This window comes from Rhea americana, unplaced genomic scaffold (genome assembly GCF_003343005.1).
Source record: "Rhea americana isolate MKP2758 unplaced genomic scaffold, rheAme1 scaffold_197, whole genome shotgun sequence".
Classification (NCBI taxonomy): domain Eukaryota; kingdom Metazoa; phylum Chordata; class Aves; order Rheiformes; family Rheidae; genus Rhea; species Rhea americana.
In genome coordinates this window covers 335811-357289 of record NW_028186116.1, presented here as the reverse complement: position 1 = coordinate 357289, position 21479 = coordinate 335811, and the positions used below count along the sequence as shown (strand labels likewise).

General features: G+C 58.0%; 1 protein-coding gene across 2 annotated transcripts; it reads right to left on the bottom strand.

Moving 5' to 3' along the window:
- Positions 1–489: 489 nt before the first annotated feature.
- On the bottom strand, positions 490–21255 carry PCSK7 (proprotein convertase subtilisin/kexin type 7). 2 transcript variants are annotated; one of them, XM_085303099.1, is made up of 16 exons: positions 20690–21255; positions 19880–20014; positions 19203–19368; positions 17122–17212; positions 16171–16225; positions 14062–14200; positions 12936–13036; positions 9365–9478; positions 8095–8262; positions 6875–6982; positions 5614–5716; positions 3588–3744; positions 3333–3427; positions 2994–3087; positions 2584–2701; positions 490–2345 (listed from the first exon to the last, which is right to left on the bottom strand). In XM_085303099.1, exons 1-16 carry the CDS (start codon positions 21170–21172, stop codon positions 1935–1937), a joined length of 2538 nt encoding a protein of 845 aa, XP_085159225.1. In that variant the 5' UTR covers positions 21173–21255; the 3' UTR covers positions 490–1934. The 2 variants fall into 2 exon arrangements, with proteins under 2 accessions (XP_085159225.1, XP_085159226.1); XM_085303100.1 differs by lacking the exon at positions 9365–9478.
- Between the last annotated feature and the right edge of the window lie 224 nt (positions 21256–21479).

Here is a 21479-nt window from a genome sequence, read left to right as displayed (position 1 = left end):
CTTCCCTGCGAAGGCCGGTGGGGAGGGCACGCGCCCCAGCACCCGGAGCCACCCCGCCTGCCCGCCGCCCCGCACGAGTCCAGCGCCGCTCTTGCAGAGGTCCTCGCAAACGGGGAGAGAAGAGAATTGGCCTCCGTTTTGTACTTTGTTTATGTCAAAATTAAACGGTTACCGATCGAGCGCAGCGTGCTGAGGTTTCCTCGCGCTCTCCTTAGCCGGCCCCGCGCRGCACCCGCCGCGCGCGCAGCCCCATGGGCTCGGGGACAGCCGGAGCCCCCTCCCTCCGGGCACGGCAGGGATGCAGTTTGCAGGCCCGGGGGGGCAGCAGAGCGGCGGCAACACATGCCACTGCCTGCAAACGCTGTTCAGGTCGCCTAGGCTGTGCCTACTCCTGCTTCAGGCTCCAAACCTGGGAAAAACAGAGCCTGTGATCTGCTTTCCCTCCCTTCAGTGGCCTGGGAGGGTAGAGAAGCTGTGGACTGGCCAGAGGAGGGTTTTTCAAAGGCTTTATTTGAAAAGCTGCACAAAAGGACTTTGCTGTTTAAAAAAACAACCCCCAACTTTAAAAAAATAAACCAACGAACCCAGACACACGGACAAACCAACCCTGCTCTCAGACAAGCCACTGCYAGAGCAACTCTCCGGACCTCTCCCTCCCGGCCCAAAGCAGGCCTTGTCCTTCCCTGATGCTGGGCACGAAGCCYGGCGGGGCAGAGGGCCTCGTGCTGCGGCTGCAGCGAGCTCACAGCGCCGCACCTTTGCGCCCGCCGCGGCGGGTGCCCCCGAGAGCGAGCAGGCACGCGCTGTCCCTCCGCYCTCCCTGGGGCTCGGGCGTACGGGGAGCCGGGGGCGAGACCGAGGGGGCCCTCGGCGTGAGCAGGACGGTCGAGAAAGCGCTGCTCCCTTCTCCCTCGCTGCCGGCACGACCGCCTGCGTGTCTGCGATGAGGTGGCAGGGGAGCAGGGGAAGAGCGGAGGGCAAAGGGAGCACGCGCCAGTGCGAGACAGGCAAACCGGCTCCCTGCTTCTAAGCGGGGTGTAACTGGTAGATGCTGCCCAGCTCCCAGCCCAGCGGGGCAGGGAAACCTCGGTGCCGAGGGCCCTGCCRCGTTCCCTGGGCTCGCGCTGCAAAGACTGGGCTCAACGCGACCTTTCCTTCCAGGCTGCTGCGCCGCGGGAGCCGGGTGCGCACRGGGCTCCCTGTGCAGCTCGGGCGCTCCCGAGCCCCTGCCAGCGAGGGGACGACRTGGAGCAGAGTCCCCGGGGTGCAACGGACACGTCCGCAGGCCCTCCRCGCAGGGCAGCCCGCCGGTGGCTTCCCGGTGCGCTGCTCCCCTCCCAGCCCGCCCGGGCAGCCCCGGGGGCTAAGGCAGGTCCCTGTCCTGCCCCGCAGCAGGGATGGCTTTGCCTTCCTCCTCCTCCTCCAGCCTCCAGAAGCRACCCGCAACTGCCGCCTGGGGCAGCGGCCGTGGCACCTCCGCCCTTTCCTCCCTGCCCGAGAGCACTGCTCACCTGAGCAAAGCTGCTGCAGGGGGACAGGCATCGCCCCCAGCAGCGGGAGAGCGGGGTCGTCGGGCCTCGCGCGCAACGCTGGGCCAGGAAGGAAATGCAGCTCAGCGGCCGCCTCGCACCCGGGAAGCGGGGAAGCATTGGTGCGGGGCCTCATTCCACGTGCGAAGGGAAGCCCTGAGTGTCGCCGCGGGGCAGGCTCCATTAGGAACGGGTTTAAGGCTTGCTTTGTTTCCCGGAACAAGGGAAAGGGAAGCTCCCCTTTCGCCACCAACAGTCTTTCTCCTCCTAGCTGAGCCACCTGTAGTACCAGCTTCAACAGGCCCAAACAGCAATGGTCCCTGGTGGCTCAGGAAGTCTCTGCTGCCCTGTGCTCGGGAACGACATACCGGGCGGGAGAGACCCAGCCCGAGTCTCTAGCCCCAGTTAGCAAGGCTGGTGCTCACCATCATCTGAGAGGAGCTCGGCTGTCGCCTCCCGGCTGAGATACCCTGCACCGGCGGGGGCCGCCTCGTGGAAGCTTGCAGCTCTGTTGGTGCTGTGAAGTTTGGGGTGGCTGGGGGTCCACGATCCCTCCTCCCTCATGTCCTCCTGGGCAGGGCCTGGGTGCTCACACTCTATCTCAACATCCTCAGCATCTTTCTCCCCATAGAGCAGCATGGACTCCATCTCCAGGCCATTCTCCAGGGCCCTGTGCTTCCCGCCCTGCTGGTACCACTTGCAGACTGTGGAGCCGTGGCAGGCCAGGTCAAACCCCACGTTGTTCCTGGTCAGGCAAACCTCCAGCATGTAGTAGAAGGTCCAGAACACAGCAAAGCATCCCAACAGCAGGAGGGTCTGCAGAGGTGGAGGACGAGACCCTTTCAGAAACAAAGCCCGTGTCTGCCCCACAGCCCCGCGCTGCCACCCAGCAGGGTGCAGCGGAGAGGATGCAGCGCCAGAAGGACCTGTGACACAGGCCRGACCGGCCGGTTCCCCTTTCTCCAGTCACGCCTGCAGAGCATCGGGGATCCCCACCTTCAGCACCCGCCGGACAGAGGCCCCGTGCCTCTCCTCAGCACACAGGCACGCTTACCTTGAGGGTGTTAGCAGTGATGGTGTAGCGCTGCTCCTCAGGGATCTCCAGCCCTGGAGGGCACGGCAGGGAGAAGCTGCTGTTGAGGTACTGCCCGCTCATGGCTTCCTCCAGCAGCCTGGAGGACAGAGGCACCCAGTGAGAGTCCTGCAGGCAGGACTGCACTAGGGGAAGGTGCAGGGAGAGTCCCAAATGCCCATGAAGGGTCTGGAGCGCCTTTTGTGCTGCAAAAGGTCGCCCTCCTGAGTCAGTCGCAGCCAACAGAGCCCTTGTGTGAAGCCCTCAGGTCTCCTCTGCCATGTACCTCATGCCCCAGCCAAGCAGCGCCTGCGCAGGCGCTTGCTTTCATAATGTCCCTCAGCCCTTCTCCTGTCTCCCCACTGGGACAATACCGGGTTGTGGTCTCCTACCTCTGCCGTTCCTTCATCTCTGCTGGGGACCAGGAGGAGCCATAGAGGGTCAACTGCCAGTGCCTCAGGGTCCCAGCCCTCAGGCTCTCATCCCCTGGGAAAACAAGAGGCTTGGGAAACTCTCCCACTGAACAAGGCATCCCCACGTCAGGCTAATCCCCCAGCAGCTCTGCCGGACGTGGCACGAAGCTGGGAGTGGGGGGAGCCGGGCACACTCTGGCCAGGCACCTCTAAGAGGGGGCGCTCCACCCGCGCCACGGCGCGCCGCTGCCAGTCCCAGCTTCGCCGCGCTGCCGCCACCCTGAGACACCCCGCGGTACCCGGGAGGGAGGGACTCACCAGCGTCCCTGATGACGAGTCTGTACGTGCCCTGCGCTTCCTCGCCCCAGCACCGGACCGTGGAGAAGGTCCAGTCAGCGAAGCCATTGGGGTCCCTGCCAGAGGGTGGGGAGAAATAAGCCATGGGAGCGTAACGTAGCCTGAGCCGTGAGGCCAGGCACAGGCCCTGGCTCTCCTGCTCAGGGCCAGCTGGGCTGGGCATCCTGCTCCACAGCGTGAGCCTCGCCAGCCCGCCCGTCCCCCCGCAGGGCTTACGAGTCCATGCTCCTGGTGGTCCCAATCAGGGACATCATGCCGCTGGGGCAGAAGAGCCTGATCTCCAGGTTGCCACGGCGGGGGTGGGTTATGGTGACGGTGACTGCCACATGCTCCAGGGTTCTCATGCCAGAGAGCTCCAGATCAGTGATGGTGACTGGGAAAGGGGATGCAGGGTGGGCTGAGGCTGCTGGCAGGGATGGAGTCCCTGCTTCCAGCCAGCCCCAACGCGTTACTCTGCCTCTTGATAGAACACACACAAGCTCATTGTGGCCTCCTCATGGCTGCCCTGTGCCCCTGGGCACCCAGGGCCAAGAGACAGGGACCACGGCAGTCACATCCCACACACGAGCACTTTGCCAAGCGCCTGTCGGCACAGCCATGCTGCGCTCCCAGGCCTGGCTCCGGTCCAGGCTCTGCGAGGAGCGTCCTGCCTCCCACAAGCGGAGCCACCCAAGTACCTCCCTAGCTAGTGTGGGAAAAGGTGCCCTGGCACACTCCTTCCTTCCCAGGCACGGGGGAGGAGCCTGGCTCCCTCCACTCCACGCACCCCACGTAGCACAGCACTCGTCCTGCTTGGGCTGCTCTACATACCTAAGTGGCTTCTGCAAGGGAAGTCGGGCCCTCCCGGGCCGGAGGCACAGAAGGCTCCATGCCAGCTGTCCTCTGCTCACAGCCACCCTCTGTCCCCTCTCCCGAACTTGGCAGGGACCAGAGAGGGTGGTGAGAGAGGGACAAGGAGCAGTTGCTGAGGAACGAGGGGTGAAAGGTAAGGGTAGCGTTAGCAAACGGACAGCTGACTCGGGCATCTCCCGGCGTGTCCAAGAGCAGGAAGGTGGATGTGAGCGCAGCCTGCTCGCCAGCCTCCTGGGGCCATGCAGGGAAAGGGTTAACTCTGAGCCAGCCCTGAGATACCTGGGGGACAGCAGTGCCCCTGGCCACACATTCCTTTGCACATACTTCTTCAAAATGCCTCTTTTCTGCCTCTTCCCAACTGCCTGCTGCCGAGCTTCCAGCTCACAACTCCTTTTAGGGCAAAAGGAGCTGCTCGACCCCCAGCCCTCACCAGGAGCACGAAGGTCTCAAGCAGAGCAGGGCTAAGCCACTGCCAGCCTTGAGGGCTAACTCCTCCGACCCTGCACGCCACGCTGGGGCCCTGTGGGGCCCCTACGGACAGGCGGGGAGGGAGAGCACGGGCATGCAYGGTGCCCCTGCCTGGCACCCTGACGCGACCGCGGCCCGCTCAGCCACGGCTCGCTCAGTAAGGAGAGAAAGGGTAGGATCGTCTGCGACAGGAGGCACTGCGTTTGCAGTGCCCCAAACCTTTTTCGGGGAGATCTCCATCCCGGGAGAACAGCCTCTGGGTGCTGCCAACCACTGTCGCTGAGGGGCCAGAAGCTGGAGCAGCGAGGGGTGCAGGCCCAGGCCCTGAGCAGCTCAGCCCTGGGATGGCATCTCCGGATGTGACAGGGAAAGGGCTGGTGGCTGCAGCCCCGGCGCATGAAGCAGCTGTGCGTGGCCAGTGAGCAAGGCCCTGCTAGGGGGCCAGGGAAGGGCCCTGGGGCTGAGCTGCCCCCGAGCAGAGCTTTCCTTCCCACTGGTAGCAACCAGAGCAGCGCCTTGTTTATGTGGACAGAGGCAGGCCAAGTCGGGAGCTGGAGCATTACCTAAAATGGTCAAAGCCAGGCGAACAGGTCTGGCTGTGGCCCAGCCTGGCTGAGCTTGCTAATGCCTGTCTGGCTTCTCAAAGACATCAATCTATGGGATGGAGTTATCGTGTGGGGAGCGGGGAGGGGGCACAGATCAACAGACACAGATCCCCTGGGGCAGAGCAGCGGAAACAGAGAGGAAAAAGCCCATAAGTCCCAACACTTAACCCCTTCATGGTCTTGTGCAGCCCGGGGCTTGCCCCAACCAGCACTGCTGCCCTGTCTGTCCGGCTGTGCCCCATCCCGCCAGGAGCAGGCTGGCTCTCCAGCTGTAGCGTGCACGAGCAAGTGCTCTTGCATGGCACACCTGCTCTTACCGTTCCACGCGACCTCCAGCTCCTGCGGGAGTAATGGGATGCTCTTGCCTTCCTTCAGGACAGGGCTGATATATGAGGCGAGGTATGGAACTGACTCCCAGATCTGTCTCGGGAAAGGCAAGAGGATTCAATGTGAGGCTGTGCCCTCCCTGCACATAGACCTCTACATCTCCCATCCCTCTAGCAAGCCAGTCCCATCAGTACTGCTCCTACTGTGTGCGGATGGGGGCACAAGCGAGTGCTCTAGAAACAGCTCAGGCCCAAACATAGCATTTTGGGGGAATGGGGACAGCTCCCAGGCCGAGGGGCTCCCAATGAGCTGCAGTAATGCTGCTCTGGGCCATGTGAACCAGGGCACTGTGCAGCAGCCGGAGCAAGTGCCGCTGGGCTGGCGACGAGTGGCCACACATCTAAGAGCRGAAGGAGGGGACCTGCCTGTTGACTAAAAGAGCTGATTGAGACTCAGGATTCCTCAGCTCTGATTTTGTCTCCACCACCACCTCTGTGGCTCTGAGTTACTTGAAGCCCCCATGTTTCAGCCCCAGGCTCAGCTCAGCAGGACAGGAAGTGCAGCAAACCCAAAGCCCYGTGAGCACAGGGAGCTGCCTGAAAATCCCTGCGAGAAAGGGCGCATCACTGGCTACTGGGCAGTGGCCTTGCACAGCTAGGCACGGTTCAATGCATGGGTGAGGACAAAGTGCCAAGGGATTTGCCCTATCTCCACGTGGTTAATGGCACAGGGAGGAACAGATGGGGACTCCCRCGCCTGCTCTGACCACACAGCTCCTTCTGCAGCCCCACTGGCTCCGGGGACAGAGAGCCCAGAGCTGCTAGCTAAGAATGGCCTGTTGCTATAGGGCACAGTGCCCTCCCAGAGCCCGGTGCGCAGGGAAGAAGGTGTTGGGGCTGCTGACGAACCTCCCCAAGCCATGAATCAGAGCTGTCGTCTCCCAAAAGCAAGGCTCTCGCCCATGGCTATATATAGTGCTGAGAGAACAGCAGCTCAGGGGCAGGTTTCAGGCATTGCCGAAAAACTCATTACTTCATGCCAAAAGCAGCCTTGTAACGAGGGCTGCCAGGACAACAGCCGAAACGCTAGCCTGGAACTGCCACAATGTCACCACCAGCGGTGCTGACCTCTGCCCTTTGCCAAGGTACTGGTAGGCAGCTGTTTCCAGCGCAGGCACAGTCCCTGCCACTGGCATGGGTCTGCTCCACRTGCCCCTGGGGAAGTGGTGGGGTTTGCCTGGCCCTGAATTACCTTGGCAGCGTTTACCAGCCTCCAGGCGTTCAGCAAGCCAAAACCGTGTTGATGACTGTGGCTGAAGCCGGCCTGGTTGGTGTCCCACTTTGCATGACGATCCTCGTACTGAAAGGAAATGCAGGGCACTGTCGTTACTCTGGGGCACATGGRCAGCCCTGCAAACCCAGAGCAAGGAAAACCTATCCAGGAGGAAAGGAGGCTCAGAAATACTCTGCAGCAGCAGGGAAGCAAGCCCACATGGCCTTATTAGAAAGAAACAGGTTGACCTTTGTTTGAAATGCCCCAGGACAAACAGGATTCCCAGCTCCTCAGAAAGGAAATCAAGCAGCACGAAAGGGCACAAATACCTCTACTCTGAAACATCACAGCTGCTCCTTTTCCCCTGCCACCCGAGCCATGGCCTGCAGGGTGGCAGAARCCTTGGGGAGAAGGAACCAAGTCCCTTAAATCAACAAGAGCTGGGCCAAGATGGATCTGGGTCCCATCACTTATCGGGCTGTAATACTCTAGCAACACTGGCTTGTAGTTGTGGAAAACACTGCTCTGTGCCAAAGCAAGTTTTCTCTTGTATATAACATTAGCTGGACACAGGTTCCCACTCCCCCGAGGAGTGCAAAAGAAGCCCTGCCCCCAAGCCAACTCAGACAGCTCCAGCCAGTTCCCACTCCCCCCTGTCCACAGCAAGCTCCCAGCGGGTCAGCCGGAGCTGTCCTGCAGGCAGGGCCCGGCGAAAGGTTGTGTTTGCTGCTGAGCTCTCTGCTATGTCTGTTTCCAAGAGCCCGGCTCTCTTGAGAGCACAAGGAACAGCCAGAGCGTGGCAGAGCTCCTTGCTTTCCCACCGCACAGACTGCTGGGTGGCATTGCAGAGGCACACGCCAACACTTTGGCTCAGCCAGCGACGCTGCACATGCACACGCTCCTGGTGCCTGTGGGCGAGGAATGGTGAGCCTACGGAAGACCTGTACGCTGGCAGATGGAGGCATTCCTGGAGCAAATACCCTATTTGTTATCATGACAGAGGAAAACACCTCAGCTGCATTCCTGCAGGGAACAACGGGTGAGGGGAAAACGCAATCCTCTTGCCGGAAGTCAGGCAACGGAGGGATTTACACAGACAGACCAAAGCAAGGATGTGCACAGGAGGGCCACGACCGTCCTGCAGCATCCTTGAAGAGAAGCCACAGGAGAGGTGCCAGCGGGGAGGGCCGTTAGCTCACCTTGGTGGCTGTGAAGACGATGATGTGCTGGACGTCTCGCCAGGTGAGACACGGCCGCACCTGCAGCATCAGTGCGATCATCCCGGCTGCAAGCGGAGCAGCAGCCGATGTCCCCGTGTGGCCCTCCGTGCACCCTGTGCCCTTCTGCAAATCCCAGTCTGTCGTCACCTTTGGAAAAAGAGGAGGAGAGAGGCCTCCCGTCAGGCTGCAACCCTGGGGTGGCTGGGCTGTGTCACTGCTGTGCATGCTGCAAGGGGCTGGAGCAACCACGCGTGCAGCCCTGTCCCCGTGCTGCGCTCCTGCAACACCAGCTCCGTGGGCAGCCCGCGCCTGGCCTGTGGCACAACTGCCAACAGAAGGCCTCCAGCGGGGCGCCCAGAGAGGAGCACTGCCCCTGCACTGTGCRAGGGGCACAACGCAGCGAAGAAACGAGCAATGCCTAAATGCAACAGGCAGAAACAAGGCCAGGGGCTGCACTCCTGGCACAGAACAAGGCAGACRGCAGAGAGGTGGTGAGCGAAAGCGGCCCAGGGGCTCTGTGGGGAGGCCAATACCCTAATTTACTGCCTGAGCACCCCCAGCAGTGTGCACGATGCTGCACAAGCTGGTAGGTTTTCCTGACAGCCTTGCGGTGCTGAGCTTTTGCTAGTGCGCTATGATCAGCAATACTCATGTAATTGYCATTGCTCTACCAYGAGCCTGGTGAGGAGGAAAAGATCYCCCAAGGGCTGACTGGGAATRTGAAGAAAACGTTTGGAAAACTGGGAGTGAAGGGGGAGAAAACACGGAGTCATCAGCTGTCTTCTGCACTAGGTCCAGCCCTCCGGTGTCATGAGCCCTCCAAGGCCCCAGGTTATTGTTTGCTCCAGATAGTGAAAACTGTCTCCMGTCCAGGACCTCTTTAGCTGGGCTGAGCTGACTGTCCCAGGAGGAAAAATGAGCTAATCTAGCCCCTGCTGCAGTGATGCTATGGCAGTTACAAGCATGCTTTGTGCAGCTGGCAACGCATCTTCCCGCTCGCCCAGCCCAGCCAGGCGTTTTCCTTTAAACCTGCCTGCCCCAAGTGAGCAGATGGGAAAGCCTYTGGGCAGGGAGCGGAGCGCGACGTTTGGCATCAGGACGCTGCAGCAGGAATCAGAGCGCGACGGCTCAGGCACGAACGTTGCCACATGCACCACCGAGCCGAACAGCTGGGCTTCCCCACACCGTGCTCAGCACCGTGCCGGGATGCGCGGAGGCCTTTAAAGGGGAACAGGCATTCACACGGCACCTTCACGCCCTTCCTTGGGAGGGCTGCTGCATCAGAAGGGAACTGAGGCTGTCTGCTCCTCTGAGGACTGTGGCTGAGCGCCCATGGCCCCTCGCCCAGGGACACTTCCTGCCTCTGTGCGACCACATGAAAAATAGGGCAGAGAGAGGTGAGCTGGGATAGCAGGGCAGTGCCCCAGCAAGAACGCAGTGCGCCAAGGCCAGCGTCCAGACTCTGGTCCCCTGCGTACAAGGCTTTCCATCAAAACAAGGGAGACAAGGATCATTGGATGCCCACGAAGTTCCCCTATGGAGCTAAGACATGGGGAGGTTGTCCCAAGCCCCCTGCCTGCACGAACCACATCTAATCTGTCAATCTCCCAGCCATCTCCTCTGCACCAGCAACTTCCCACAGACAGCGGGGAGGAATTTGCAGCACACAGGCTTTTCTCTGTGGTTGCTGAGATCAGGCTCAGAGACAGGAGGGGCAGCCAGAGATCYCATCATCCTCCCTCAGCCAAGACCAGAACAACAATAACAGCGGGGCAGCAGCAGTGGGGAGAGGGTCAGGAAATATTTGCTAAAAGGCCTGGAAACATTTCCCAGGCAGTCCCTAGCCATTATATGGGTCCTGAGCAAAAATCAGTACCAGGTAAGCTGGAAAACAGCACAGYTCCCTTACTGAGAGGTGTAGCTCTGTGCTGGCAGAGGAGATGCAAACAGCATTTATAGGGAGCTCAAGTTCATCATAAGGATCCCTGGGAGACCTTTGTTTCAGGGTTAACATGTCCCTGGTGTAAAATGATGAAAGCAGATAGTTTCTTTGCAGAGAGAGTGGGGCTGGGCCTGAACTAAACAACTCTGGGAGAAACTCTAGGCAGCTACAGTTTGGGAGAAAAGAAATCTTATGGGCGAGTTCTGCTTTCCGGCTGTGCCAGTGTAACCCTGGCTTGTCTTCACCGCTGCYTACAGAGTCACGTCAGCACAACTGGGCCTCCGCAGAGAGATCGTACAGGACTGTGCAGGAGCCTACAGAGCCTCAAAAGGAGCACTGGGGAGATTCCCGAATTGTGCCTTGTTTGCTCCTTGCTGCGCTGGAGGCACGCCACCTCACTGTAAACTAAATGTGTCCATTCCGCTCTGCTCCCAGTGGGGAGACATCCTGCATTGCCAAGGCTGCAGTTTTTGTTACCTTCTATGTTCGACTCCGAACCACTTTGTCAGCTGTTAACAACTGCAGTTTGCACTCGGACACTGTACATCCTACAAAGAACACCCCAAGCAGCATAAACTTTCAGTAGGAAATGCAGCTAGTGCCAGAAGCCGTATTAAATTCTTCCCATTAAGGAAACCACAAAATGTTTATAGTCTGAAAAAAGAAAGGAAAAAAAAAAAAAAAACAGAGCAGGCGGCTGCTGAGAAGTTAACTCTGACATCACTGAACCACAATTAAAAGGCATTTAGGAACAGAAGATGATCCTCCAGAAAAAGGGGTGTGTGAGTTTTAACATGACATAGGCTCACTGCACRAGCGATCACATTACTGCAAAGAAAAAGAATGGCTCTCCAGCGCGTGTAATTCTTGGGCTATGCACGGCATCTACTTCTAACTCCCTGAGGGAAGACCAGCACTTACTCTATTGTCGCACAAGGCCAATATTCAAAATGAAGGGGCATTTGAGACCTTCAAAGTTACCTCACCAGCAGTACACTTAAGGGAAGCTGTGCGTAACACTGAAAACCTGTAACTGCCGGTAAAAGTACAGTAGAGCYCTTACTTGGCTGTTCTTCCCCTTTTCCCTAGCGTCAGTAGTTTCCAAACYGGCTTGGGACAATTCAAGTTATTTCTGAAAGGAAACATTAGCTCCAATCTGAGTTTTACTTTCCCTGCTGCCTGGGCTAAGCCATTTCTCCAGGCAGCTTGTGCCAYGCTCTAGCTAGACAGTGATTTCTGCACTGGTTCTGGACTGCTCATGCAGGGGTCARAGCAAGAGCTTGCTGAGTCTTAACCCAGCTGATTGTACAAACCACGTACAGACTTATCCCTAGTGAGATAAGCTGAGCAACTCAGGCTCTCTCGGTTCCCTAGTGTGTTCCTCTACTTCCTCCTGTCTTGCTGGGGCCCTTCCTGTTCCTCTAGTTTACCCAAAATGCAGAAAAGCCTGTTTTACAAGCCTGGATTTAGCTCCTCTCTGGCAGACCTGGAGGTGCAGCCATGCTTCTCAGCTCACAGAAGCACCCTAGGCAGTGCTTCAGCAGTCAGGCTTGGGTGTGGGGGACACAGACCTAACACAAGCTGCCTGAGTAGGATCTGGAAGGGGACCCTCCTTGGCTGACACACACCTGCCACTGCGAATTCATGGCCATGTCTGCTTGGCCAGAAAGGGCCATAAACACCGTGCCTTTGTGAACTGTCTGCCCGGATGGGACCCCCTCCTGGTGCCTGCCAAGTCCAGTACAATCCAATCCCAAACGTTGAGGCCTGGGAGCTAGTGACATTTACACTTAGTGGCTTGGGCTCTGCCCTTCCTGGTGGCCCCACAGAATGGGAGCAGTGCAGAGTTAGAGGGGCTGGTTAGTCTGACWGCTCTCTGAATGCACCAGGACGCAGGGTCAGGCCTGGGGCTGGTGAAAACAGGCCTGGCTGCTTGGCTCAGGGAGAAAGGACATTTTGTTGACAAGAAGTCATTTTTTGGCAAAAGAATGAAAAGTTGATAAAAATATTCTGAAAAAAATCGTCTGGGAGATGACACGTTCCAGAGCAGAGAAAGAGATGTGGCCAAGTAGTTTAAAGAGCCCGATGCTGCTCCTAGCCCTCAGTGCCTGCCTGAGCTTTCACATTCCTTCAGCGCAGAGGTGACACAGGATGGCTGGGCAGGATGTGCCACAGCCTGAGCGAAGCCCAGCTGAGCTGGGACACAGCCAGCCCCTGGGTGGGCTTCCCTTCTGAAAAGCCAGCGTTGGCACCGGATTCTCACGGGAGTCTCTCTGCAGACTCCCAGCTTGCTGTGCAAACGGGGCATGCAAACAGGCGAGATGAAGAGCTCCTTCCGCTGGCTGTCGCCAGTGTCCCCAGGTGACATTCCCAGGGACACAGTGCAGCGGAATGTCCTAGGGGTGATCCAAGCAGCCCCCATCCTAGAAGATCTCTCCCTACAGTTCCCAGCAGCACAGGGCAACAAGATAAGGAAGTGCAGTCCCTGTCCTTTGGGGCTGACATTCTGCCTGCACTTTAAGAGGCAAAAATGTCACACTCAAAATCTGTATTTGGGGTCAGCAACTCAGTGTGCCCATGAACAGCCTTGCTGAGAGAGGGTCAGTGCACTGCTCGTTACAGGCTGACAGACAGTGACGATGTGGGGAACAACCAAAAATAGGAACCTCCCTCTTAGAGCACTATTTATGTAGGACCTAGACAAAAACCATGTTCATTCCCTGCCTCAAGGAGGAACCAAACTACAAACCTAAGGCAGCTGGGTGGCAGTCAGATGAACCAGAGGTTTGTCCCTTGTCCGCCCAGGGCTGTTAGAGCTCTGCAGCCAGGCATGGCCAGCAGAGCATGGTGGAAGGCGTGTGCCTTGCAYGGTACTCACAATGCTCCTCATCATCTTGTCCCCACCGCTGAAGGTCACAGCCAGCATGGAGGCACACTCCTCAGCGTAGAACGGCATGGAGCCCATCTCGTCCACTGCGCCTGTGGAAAAGCAAAAGCCATTGGACCWTATGAAGCCCTTTTCACTTTAACCTCTGAAATTGTAACGTGATGAGCCTCTGAGGCTCTGATCTTCTCGCTTTGCTTCTTCACAAGCTCCTCATCTGCTACTATGATCTCTGCCCACARATGGCCTCTTCTTGACAAGCCTTGAGCAAAAGCTAACCCTCAACCCATCAATCCCTGCCCGGCTTCACGAGTGCAGCTGCTGCTTGGTAGGGTTTCTGGCATACTGGGGTTGCTTTCAGTGCAAACATCTCCAGCGGAGACAAAGCCCTCACGAGGCCCACTCCTGGGAGCTGGGCAAGGAAACCAGACCCAGGCTTGTATTTTTCATGGCTGGCAGATCTGTAGGGAAGGCAGCCACAAAAAATAACCTTTCACTCTGCTTAATATTAAACAGATTTTCTACCTCCCATGTAGCTTCTGCTCTCAAAAAAATGGATTAGATGTTTCTTTTTTAACATTCATAATAGAAATGCTGTATTTCAGGTACCTCCTGAACAAGGCACTGTGTCTGTCACAGCCCCCAGTGATGGATGCCTGAACACAGGCAGGAATTTCTTTGGCCTCTTGCTGCYCTAAGTCAAAGAAAACTGCGGGTTGGGGGCTGTGGCCCAGGGCCTCTACACACTGCCATGTGCCATCCTGGAAGGCAGGCATTTTCCCGTAGATTGCCACTCTCCAGCTAGCTTCTGGCTGGGCAGGTTTTACACTTTTGGGGTGATCTCATTTTTCCATTTTGGGAAGAAATGAGATGGAAAGGAACTATGGATGCTCTGCTGGAAATGAGCCATTGGGGGCTTCTCTTCCCATGCTCCCTAGAGCAGCTGGCACCTGGCAGGGTCCCTCTTCTCCACAGCAGYGACTCTCGCTGCAGTGTGGCCAGACCCCGGACGGTTCTGGACAGGGGACAACGACCCAAGCTGCAGAGCACAGCCTGCGAGCGCYGGCCTCCTCCTCGAGGCAGGAGGGCTGTGCCAACAGGCACGCACGCTGGCACTCACCTATTGTGACGGTGTAGATGGAGTTGGCATAACCATCRTAGTTGCAGTTGTCGCTGTGTTGCCCACCGTTGCCACTGGCCACTACAAAAATGCTCCCAAACCCTCTGCGACCTGCTATCACGCCGTGCTGTAGGGCAGCCTGCAGAGAAGAAACCATCACCGCTTAGGGCATGCACACAAGTTTTCCTTCGCCCGCGTTTCCCTGCTGATACCAGGGGGTTTCTGCCYGAAGTCACGGCTGGCACAGCTGGCTGTAGGAATCTCCTAGGCCTCGTGGCGCACCTCACTGCTAACAGAGGGACGGACRGACACACGCACACTCCTCTCCTGAGCTGGCTGTGCAGGGGAAGTGTTAACCCTGTACACTGTGCTCACAGGCACAGGACGTACTAGGAAGCCGTGTCCTGGCATACCCAGCCAGGAACYGAAATCCATGCTCCAAGACTTCAATAACGAACACTGCCAAGCACGCGGGGTGATAGCAGGGCCAGCCACAAGCCCTCTGGGCTGTATTTCACCTGGCTCGCAGAGTCAGAGTTATGTCTATTGAAGCCCTGACCAGACAACGAGGTTCCAGCATGAATGTSTTATGAAGGCAGAGACACAGCCAACATTATAGTTGGGGAACAGCCTATCTATTGTTTACTATGATTTTAAGTGGATTCTTCGTTAAAAAAATAAAGAAGAAAAGCAACATTTCAAGCAATCACAGCATAAAGACTGACCACATTTTGAACTCCRGAGGAAACACAACAGGCCCAGTAGGGTTTGCTCTGGAATTGGCTTTGCTGTAGCATCAACGCTTTGCTGCTGGCAGAGGCTACCTACAGATGTGGCTGTTGCCCTTCTGTAAGTCCACAGCCCCACGTACACATGGGCTTCCCTTTGCTGGGAAATACAACTACGTCAGTGCTGCCTGAGAAGTTCATTTCCAGGCTGACATCTTGCGCAGACGTCCTTCCTGCCCAGATAAAGGACACRTCTGATGGATGAGAAACGCCTGCTAGAAACACACCCTCCTCCTCTGCCCTCCCTTCGGCAGGTAAAGGCACACACTGCCTTGGCCAGAAAAGCCCTTCAGGYGCTCTGCTGTTTTAGAAGAAGCTTTGCCTGTGCTCTGCATCTCAGAGCTTGTTACGGCTATCTCTGCAGACAGAAGAGAATATATTAACTTGCACAACTGGAAACCATTTGTCATAGTGAACTGATACCTCAGTTGTCAGCATAGCTCTGAATAGCACAGTAACTGCTATCTTGTGGTTAGAAAAATACAGCAAAACGCTGCCAAGCGAAACAGAAATCAAGCTGAATTGCATCCCACAATCAATGCAGTGTTAGTTTTGGGGCTCCCTCGAGTGACCCCTCACTGCAGCAGCTGGGCAGCGGGAGCCAAGCACAGGCAGGCAGGGTGCATTTTGCAGGAGGTTCTGCAGGAAGGGCTCTGCAAGTAGGGAGTACCTTCCTGGAGCAGCAGGGCAAGGAAAGCAGCAATACATTCTCGCTGCCTAGAGAAAGGGGCTGGTAGTCCAGAGYGTTAAGCTGCATATTTCTCCCTGCGGCTCTGAGGTGCAAACGGGCCCTGGTCCAAACGTTATTGCAGTCATCGGGAGTCTTTCAGTCACTGCAGTGCACATGGGCTCTGGCAGAGCAGTCCACCCGCTTCTCCTTGCCATAGTCCCATTCAGTGCAAACGCAGCCATCCCCTCAACACCTTGCTTACTCCCAGCATTTGAAGGCACGTTCCCTGCCTTGTGAACCACTCCTTAGCATTGGAATGTTTGGTCTCCTGAGTTCAGAGTGTCCCTTAGATTGCAAAAGGTGTCAGAATAATCCTACAGATTGCAAAAACTGCAGCATTTTCCTGATAAGATCACAGTCTTTCCCTGAAGAGCTCATCTAATTCTGCCTGAGCACTGCCCTCCTGCATGAACGTCACCGCTCCCTACCACATAGCAACATGCAACACCTCTCTGCTGGCAGCAATGGAAGCAAACAAATGTGTGCTGCACCACAGCAATACCCCTCCTCACCTGCTCAGGCAGGCAAGAAACCACAAGCACTAAAGGGCCAGGCCAGGGGCTGACCTGRGCTGCTGGAACTGTTTTGTACCTTTCCCAGTTGATGGGGGCCATCCACAGTTTTCCCATCGTCATCTGGACCCCAGCTGCAAAGAGAGACACCATGAAGTAACAGCCCCAAGAGCTGCAGACAGTGATGCTTCCTCCCATTAGTTTGCCACTAGAGTGAGCTATGAGCAGCCGTTAGTTACTCCCAGCACAGTGACGCAGATCTGAGGGTACTATACTTTCCCGTCTGCCAGGTTGCCCCMTCACTGCTGGGACGTGGCCATCACTTTTGCACTGTGCCCCTGGGTCAGATTCCGGGGGATGAAATGTTTGATTTTTGTTAGCAACCAGCTTCCCACGCATTCCAGTCCCTGTCACACTGCTCAGCCAGGGCTCCCAGACCCCTGTCCCTCTGCCATGTTGTGGGGCACAGTGTCCTTTCAGCTCAGCCAGTCACTTGGAGATGCTGGAGTAACGCACAGAAGATTTTGTAACCATGGGCACCATGCACAGCCCAGGCCAGCTCTTCAGTAACAGGAACACTGACATTACTTCTAGTAGCAGTAATAAAGAGCACTGCCTTCACATGCCTGTCTGCAAACCCTGTCCCGGTTCAGCTGTGCACAACCCTGAGAAAGCCTGACAGCAAGGCACAGGTGGGCACCGAGCCAGGCCTTCCCACCCCTGCCCTGGGGGAGCAGGGCACCTGCRCTGTGCCCTGGGAGAGCACACAGACCTGCCACCTCGCAGCCTGGCTGTGTGCCGAGCACTGAAAGCAAACACACACGGCACAGAAAGGCAGCCCTGGCTTTGGTGCCTCATGACTGAGCAGCTAATCAGAACCAGAAGAGGAGAGGAGGCAGCAGGAGCGTCCGGAGGCRGACAATGTCTGTGAGCCTGCCCCAAGGCAAGGAGGGGTGCAGGGCCTTCCACTGCCTGTCAGGGCAGCCCAGCTCCCTGCACCTCTCCGGGCAGAGCCTGCCGCGGGGCTCACCTGCAGCTGTAGATGTCATTGATCTGATAATGCTTGTTGAAGGCGATGGCCTCCATGCTGTCAGTGAGGGGCCCGTCCAGCACTCGGATGCCTGCGTGACAAAGGACAAACAACACGACCAAAACGGATCAAAGCAAGCTGTATAAACACTGCGAGCAAATTCCTCAGCAGGTTCACACCGGGGACACTCGCTTTCCCAGCCTGACTAATCCAGCTCTCCCAGAGCTGTAACCAGAGATAAGTCTGCAGGGATGGGATTCAAATGAGGGTCCAGGATGGCAGGTATACCCTCACGCACAGCCTGGGATCTCAGTGCTCCACATCCTCTCTCAGACGCAGCTTTTCTGCTAGGGTACAACCCCTGCCCGTGAGCACTCCAGTCCTGCTGCCAGAACCAAGCTGCYGATGGGGCAGCGCAACCAAACACCAGTTTGGGGGCCACTGAGCCTCTCCACTGCTCTCCACAGGTTTCTTCATGTCTCATCCTCAATTGCCATGCTGCTCATCAGGGCTGGTCCCCGCCTGGAGCACAGTTGCTCTCCCTGCCAACTCATCAAGTGGCTAAGCATCACCTTGGGACGGAGGACATGCTTGCCTGCTGGAAGGGCTTGAGAGATGTAGGACACCCCCAGTATTGTGCTCATGCCAGCAGCGCAAGCCCACCTGCCCAAGAGAACAAATGAAGGCTTAAAGCTGAGTTTTCAGTGACCCAAATGGTTGATAATTACCTAGTTTTGTATCACAGTTTAGGCTGGCAAAGAATGTTACAAACGGAAAACAGGCACACATCTCAATTAAGCCTATTTATAAACAGTACAGCAACCTACTAATCTCTGCCCTTGCTGGCACAGCACATGTGGTGGCGTTTTACTGTCACATCCTAATCTTCCCCCATGTAGGGGCTGAGCAGCCCAGGTAGTGATGCGCTGGCTCTCCCTGCCTGGCTGGCACTGCGCTGGCTCCAGCACGGCCCCATGGCAGCACACACCAGCCTGGCACTCCCCCTGTCCCACCGGAGCTCGAGGCTGCACTGAYGCACCCACCCCGCCAGACCCAGAACAGCTTTGGAGATACAGAGCTGAAGGCCACAGAAGTGCCAGGTCCCGCCTCCCCGAGCCAGGGTCAAACCCTCCCTATTCCCAGTGCTTCAGTTTAAATCAAGAGCTCATGTTTCCTTCTGCCAGCCTGRCTTTGCCAGCAGTCTCTGTCCACAGCCTCCCAGGCAGCCTGGAGCCCAGTGACTCTGCCTGTGCTGCGGTCTGGGTGGCTGCCGGGGACGCGCCCGGGCAGGAAGAGGAACAGAGAGAGCCGTGAGCCAGGCATGGGTGCCCAGCTGCTTTCAGTGCTCTTGGGTGAGCTCCATGCACCCCAGCATCCTACCAGSACCCCAGGCACACCCTGCTCTCCAATCCTGCTGCTACAGGGGGACTGGGGCTCTTTATAAGGAACATGGCACCATCTGCCGAGTACAGGGAGAATCACATCTCTGGCGTCCTGGGCCCAGGAGATCTCACTTCCCTCTGTGAAGGAGCATGAGAGCTCCAGAGACAGCTAAAGCCACAGCAGCATGTTCCTGGCTTTGCACAGGACAGACGTGCAGCCAGACCTTTGCTCCCCATCCCCCTGCAGGAGACAGACTTGCGACCAAGGGCCCGAGGAAGGTGAGGGGATGGGAAATGGTTGCTTCCCAGGGGCCTCCAGAAACAACTTGCCGTTCTGCACCAGAGCAGGCATGTGTTTGCCTGGCCGCAGCTGCGGTACGTTTGCTTGGCTTGGGCTGCGCAGTAATGGTGTGTGTCTACCACAAACTGTGAGCTGCRCAAGCAGTGCGCGGGGAGTGCAGTGGAAAAGCTCCTCGAACACACACCTCTCCYGCACGGCCAGGAAATGGCTCCTCCGGAAAGCAGCTCGGGCAGATGCTGGTTCCTCCCTCAGACAGACAAACCGGTCTGAGCAGGGCCCCGGCTGACTCAGAGCCACTTGGGCCAAGCCACCCTTTCTAGGGAGCAGTGCCCTGGCAGCACACAGGAGGAGATGAGACAAGCGAGGCAGCGTGCCGGGGTGCCCTGGCGAACGCTTACCGGCAATGCGGCTCCCGTAGGCAACTCCCACTGTGCAAAAGCTGTTGTTTGGCACAGCAGCAATCTCCCCTGCACAGCGGGTCCCGTGGTGGTTGCCGTTCTCTTCGTCAGGGTGAGGCATAGGGTCGGGGTCATTGGAGTTCAAGTCATAGCTGCCTTCTGGGCTCTGAAAACACACCCAAAGTCACAACTCAGGGCTCTGCTCTTCTCAGGAAAAGCAGGATGTAAAAGCGTACTAGGARGCCCACCACTCAGCCCGGGAGCCACCAGAACTTGGAGACTGCATCCATATGGGGCAGCAACCCAATACTCGTATCTACTGCTGGGGGAGAGGAACCAAGAGAAGCAGCTTTAGCAATGTGCTGCAGATCACGGACACCAGGTCTCACACCTAAGCAGCCTCCTACCAAAAGAGTACAGGGTATGAACACTGGTAATCCTGCAACTGGGGTGTAAAACCTTCCTAGGAGAAGGTCTGCACTCCCTGGCACTTCCTGCCCAGGCCAAGCCCACGCTGACAGCCTGGGTCAGGCTCTGTTTGCAGCTGGGCACTGGCAAGCTCATGCTGCGCTAACCAGCCAGCGGGAGGCCTGCGCAGGCTGTGCCCCCAGCGTTAGGCTGCCTTGCCTAGCRGCCAGTTCGCTCTCACGCCTTTCCACGGCAGAGCTGGCACTCACGTAATTTGGCTGAATGTCTTTGATGGTATGCTCCACACCGTCATCCACCACCACCACCGTCACGCCGTGGCCCGTCACGTTGCGCTCCCACACGCCTGTGACGTTGATGTCCTTCCCGGGGCTCTTCCGGTTATTCTAAGCACCAGAAAGAACCGTGAGAGGAGAGCAACAGCAGAGCAGTCAGTCAGCTCTGCGGAAAGGGGCACCAAGACCTTTCAGGCACTCTGGCTACAACGCGGGGGGCTGGGGCAAGGCTRGGAGCGCAGGAAGCAGCCATGGGACAGTCACTAAAGTTTGTTTGGTGGAGACAGTGAGCAAGGGTGGCTCAGGCCACTATGCAGAGAGCCAGTGCTGCAGGGCAAATACTGTACTGCAGCCTGCAAACTGAAGAGCCAGCGTGCTCCAACTGACTGCACTCTGCCTCAGCCGGGAAGGCTGCCAGATCGTGGTGAAACGGGGCAGGGGGGTGCCTCTGCACGCAGCTTTGCCTAGCCAGTGCTGAGGCTTGTGTTGCCCTCCCCCCCTTCCTGTTTCTGTCAGAGCGAGAAGCATCTGTTGCAACAGAAACCTCTCTCCGCACCCAGCAGCAGGGCTGCACGCTGGCCCCGGCGCAGGGCTGGCTCCGCCGCTGCGGGAGCCGTCCCCCGCCGTTACCGCCGCGGCACGCGGCGCGCAGGGCGAGCGCTTGGCGAGAGCCCTCTTTGCTGCAAGGGCAGCCAGCCGCCGTTTCGCCCAGCACACGACAGCCCATTCGTAACCACGCAGACAACTCCAGGCTGCCAGCAAGAAAGGAGCAGGAAAACCACTCACCAGATGCCACTGCTGGGGGTATTTGGGATCATTAAAGTGCAGGCCGCGTTTGGAGCGTTTCAGAAGCTTCTGCTCCGAGTGCCACCGCACGCTGTCGTGCTGTGCAAATAAAGTGTCCACTGCTCTCCTTATTGCTTCGGGTTCAGGCGCCGTGCGGCTGTCGGGCTGATAGGTGAAGAGGTAATGGCCCCTGAGCTCCCCAATGCGGCCCATGTTCACCAGCCCCGCAGCCCGGGCCAGCTCCTCCGCCCGCTGCTCCAGTTCCTCCTCTGGTACGTCCAAGTTCACGGCCCAGGCCAGCTTCCCGTGCCGGTGAGCCGCGCCCCGGCTGTCAGTGCCGGGAGCGAGCTCCGTAGCACGGGCGAGTCCGTGTGGCGATACAAGGGGGATCCAGGCTGCGCTCAGCCAAAGGCACGTGTGGATACAGAGCGTGGCCGCCATCCTCGCGCTCCATAGCGGCACCCTCCACCTCCAGTGCGGCATCAGACAGGTGGGCTTCAGACAGCAAGGGGCAAGGGTGAGAGCTGTGGCCTCTCCTGAACATCCCACTAAGCCCCGCGGCTCCTCGCCAGCCAGACCAGGACCCGGGTTTGCCRCCAACCCTCCGGCACAGCAAAGGCCTCCGAACAGGGGAGCGTCACCATTCCTCGCCAGCACGGTCCCCGCACCAGCGGGACCTCCGGCTCCCTCCTACCAGCGCCACACCGGGAGGCCGCCCCGGGCCAGGCAAAGACCGAACGACTGTCCCCGGCAAAGGCAGCAACCGCCCGCCCTGCCGGCCGGGACCCCG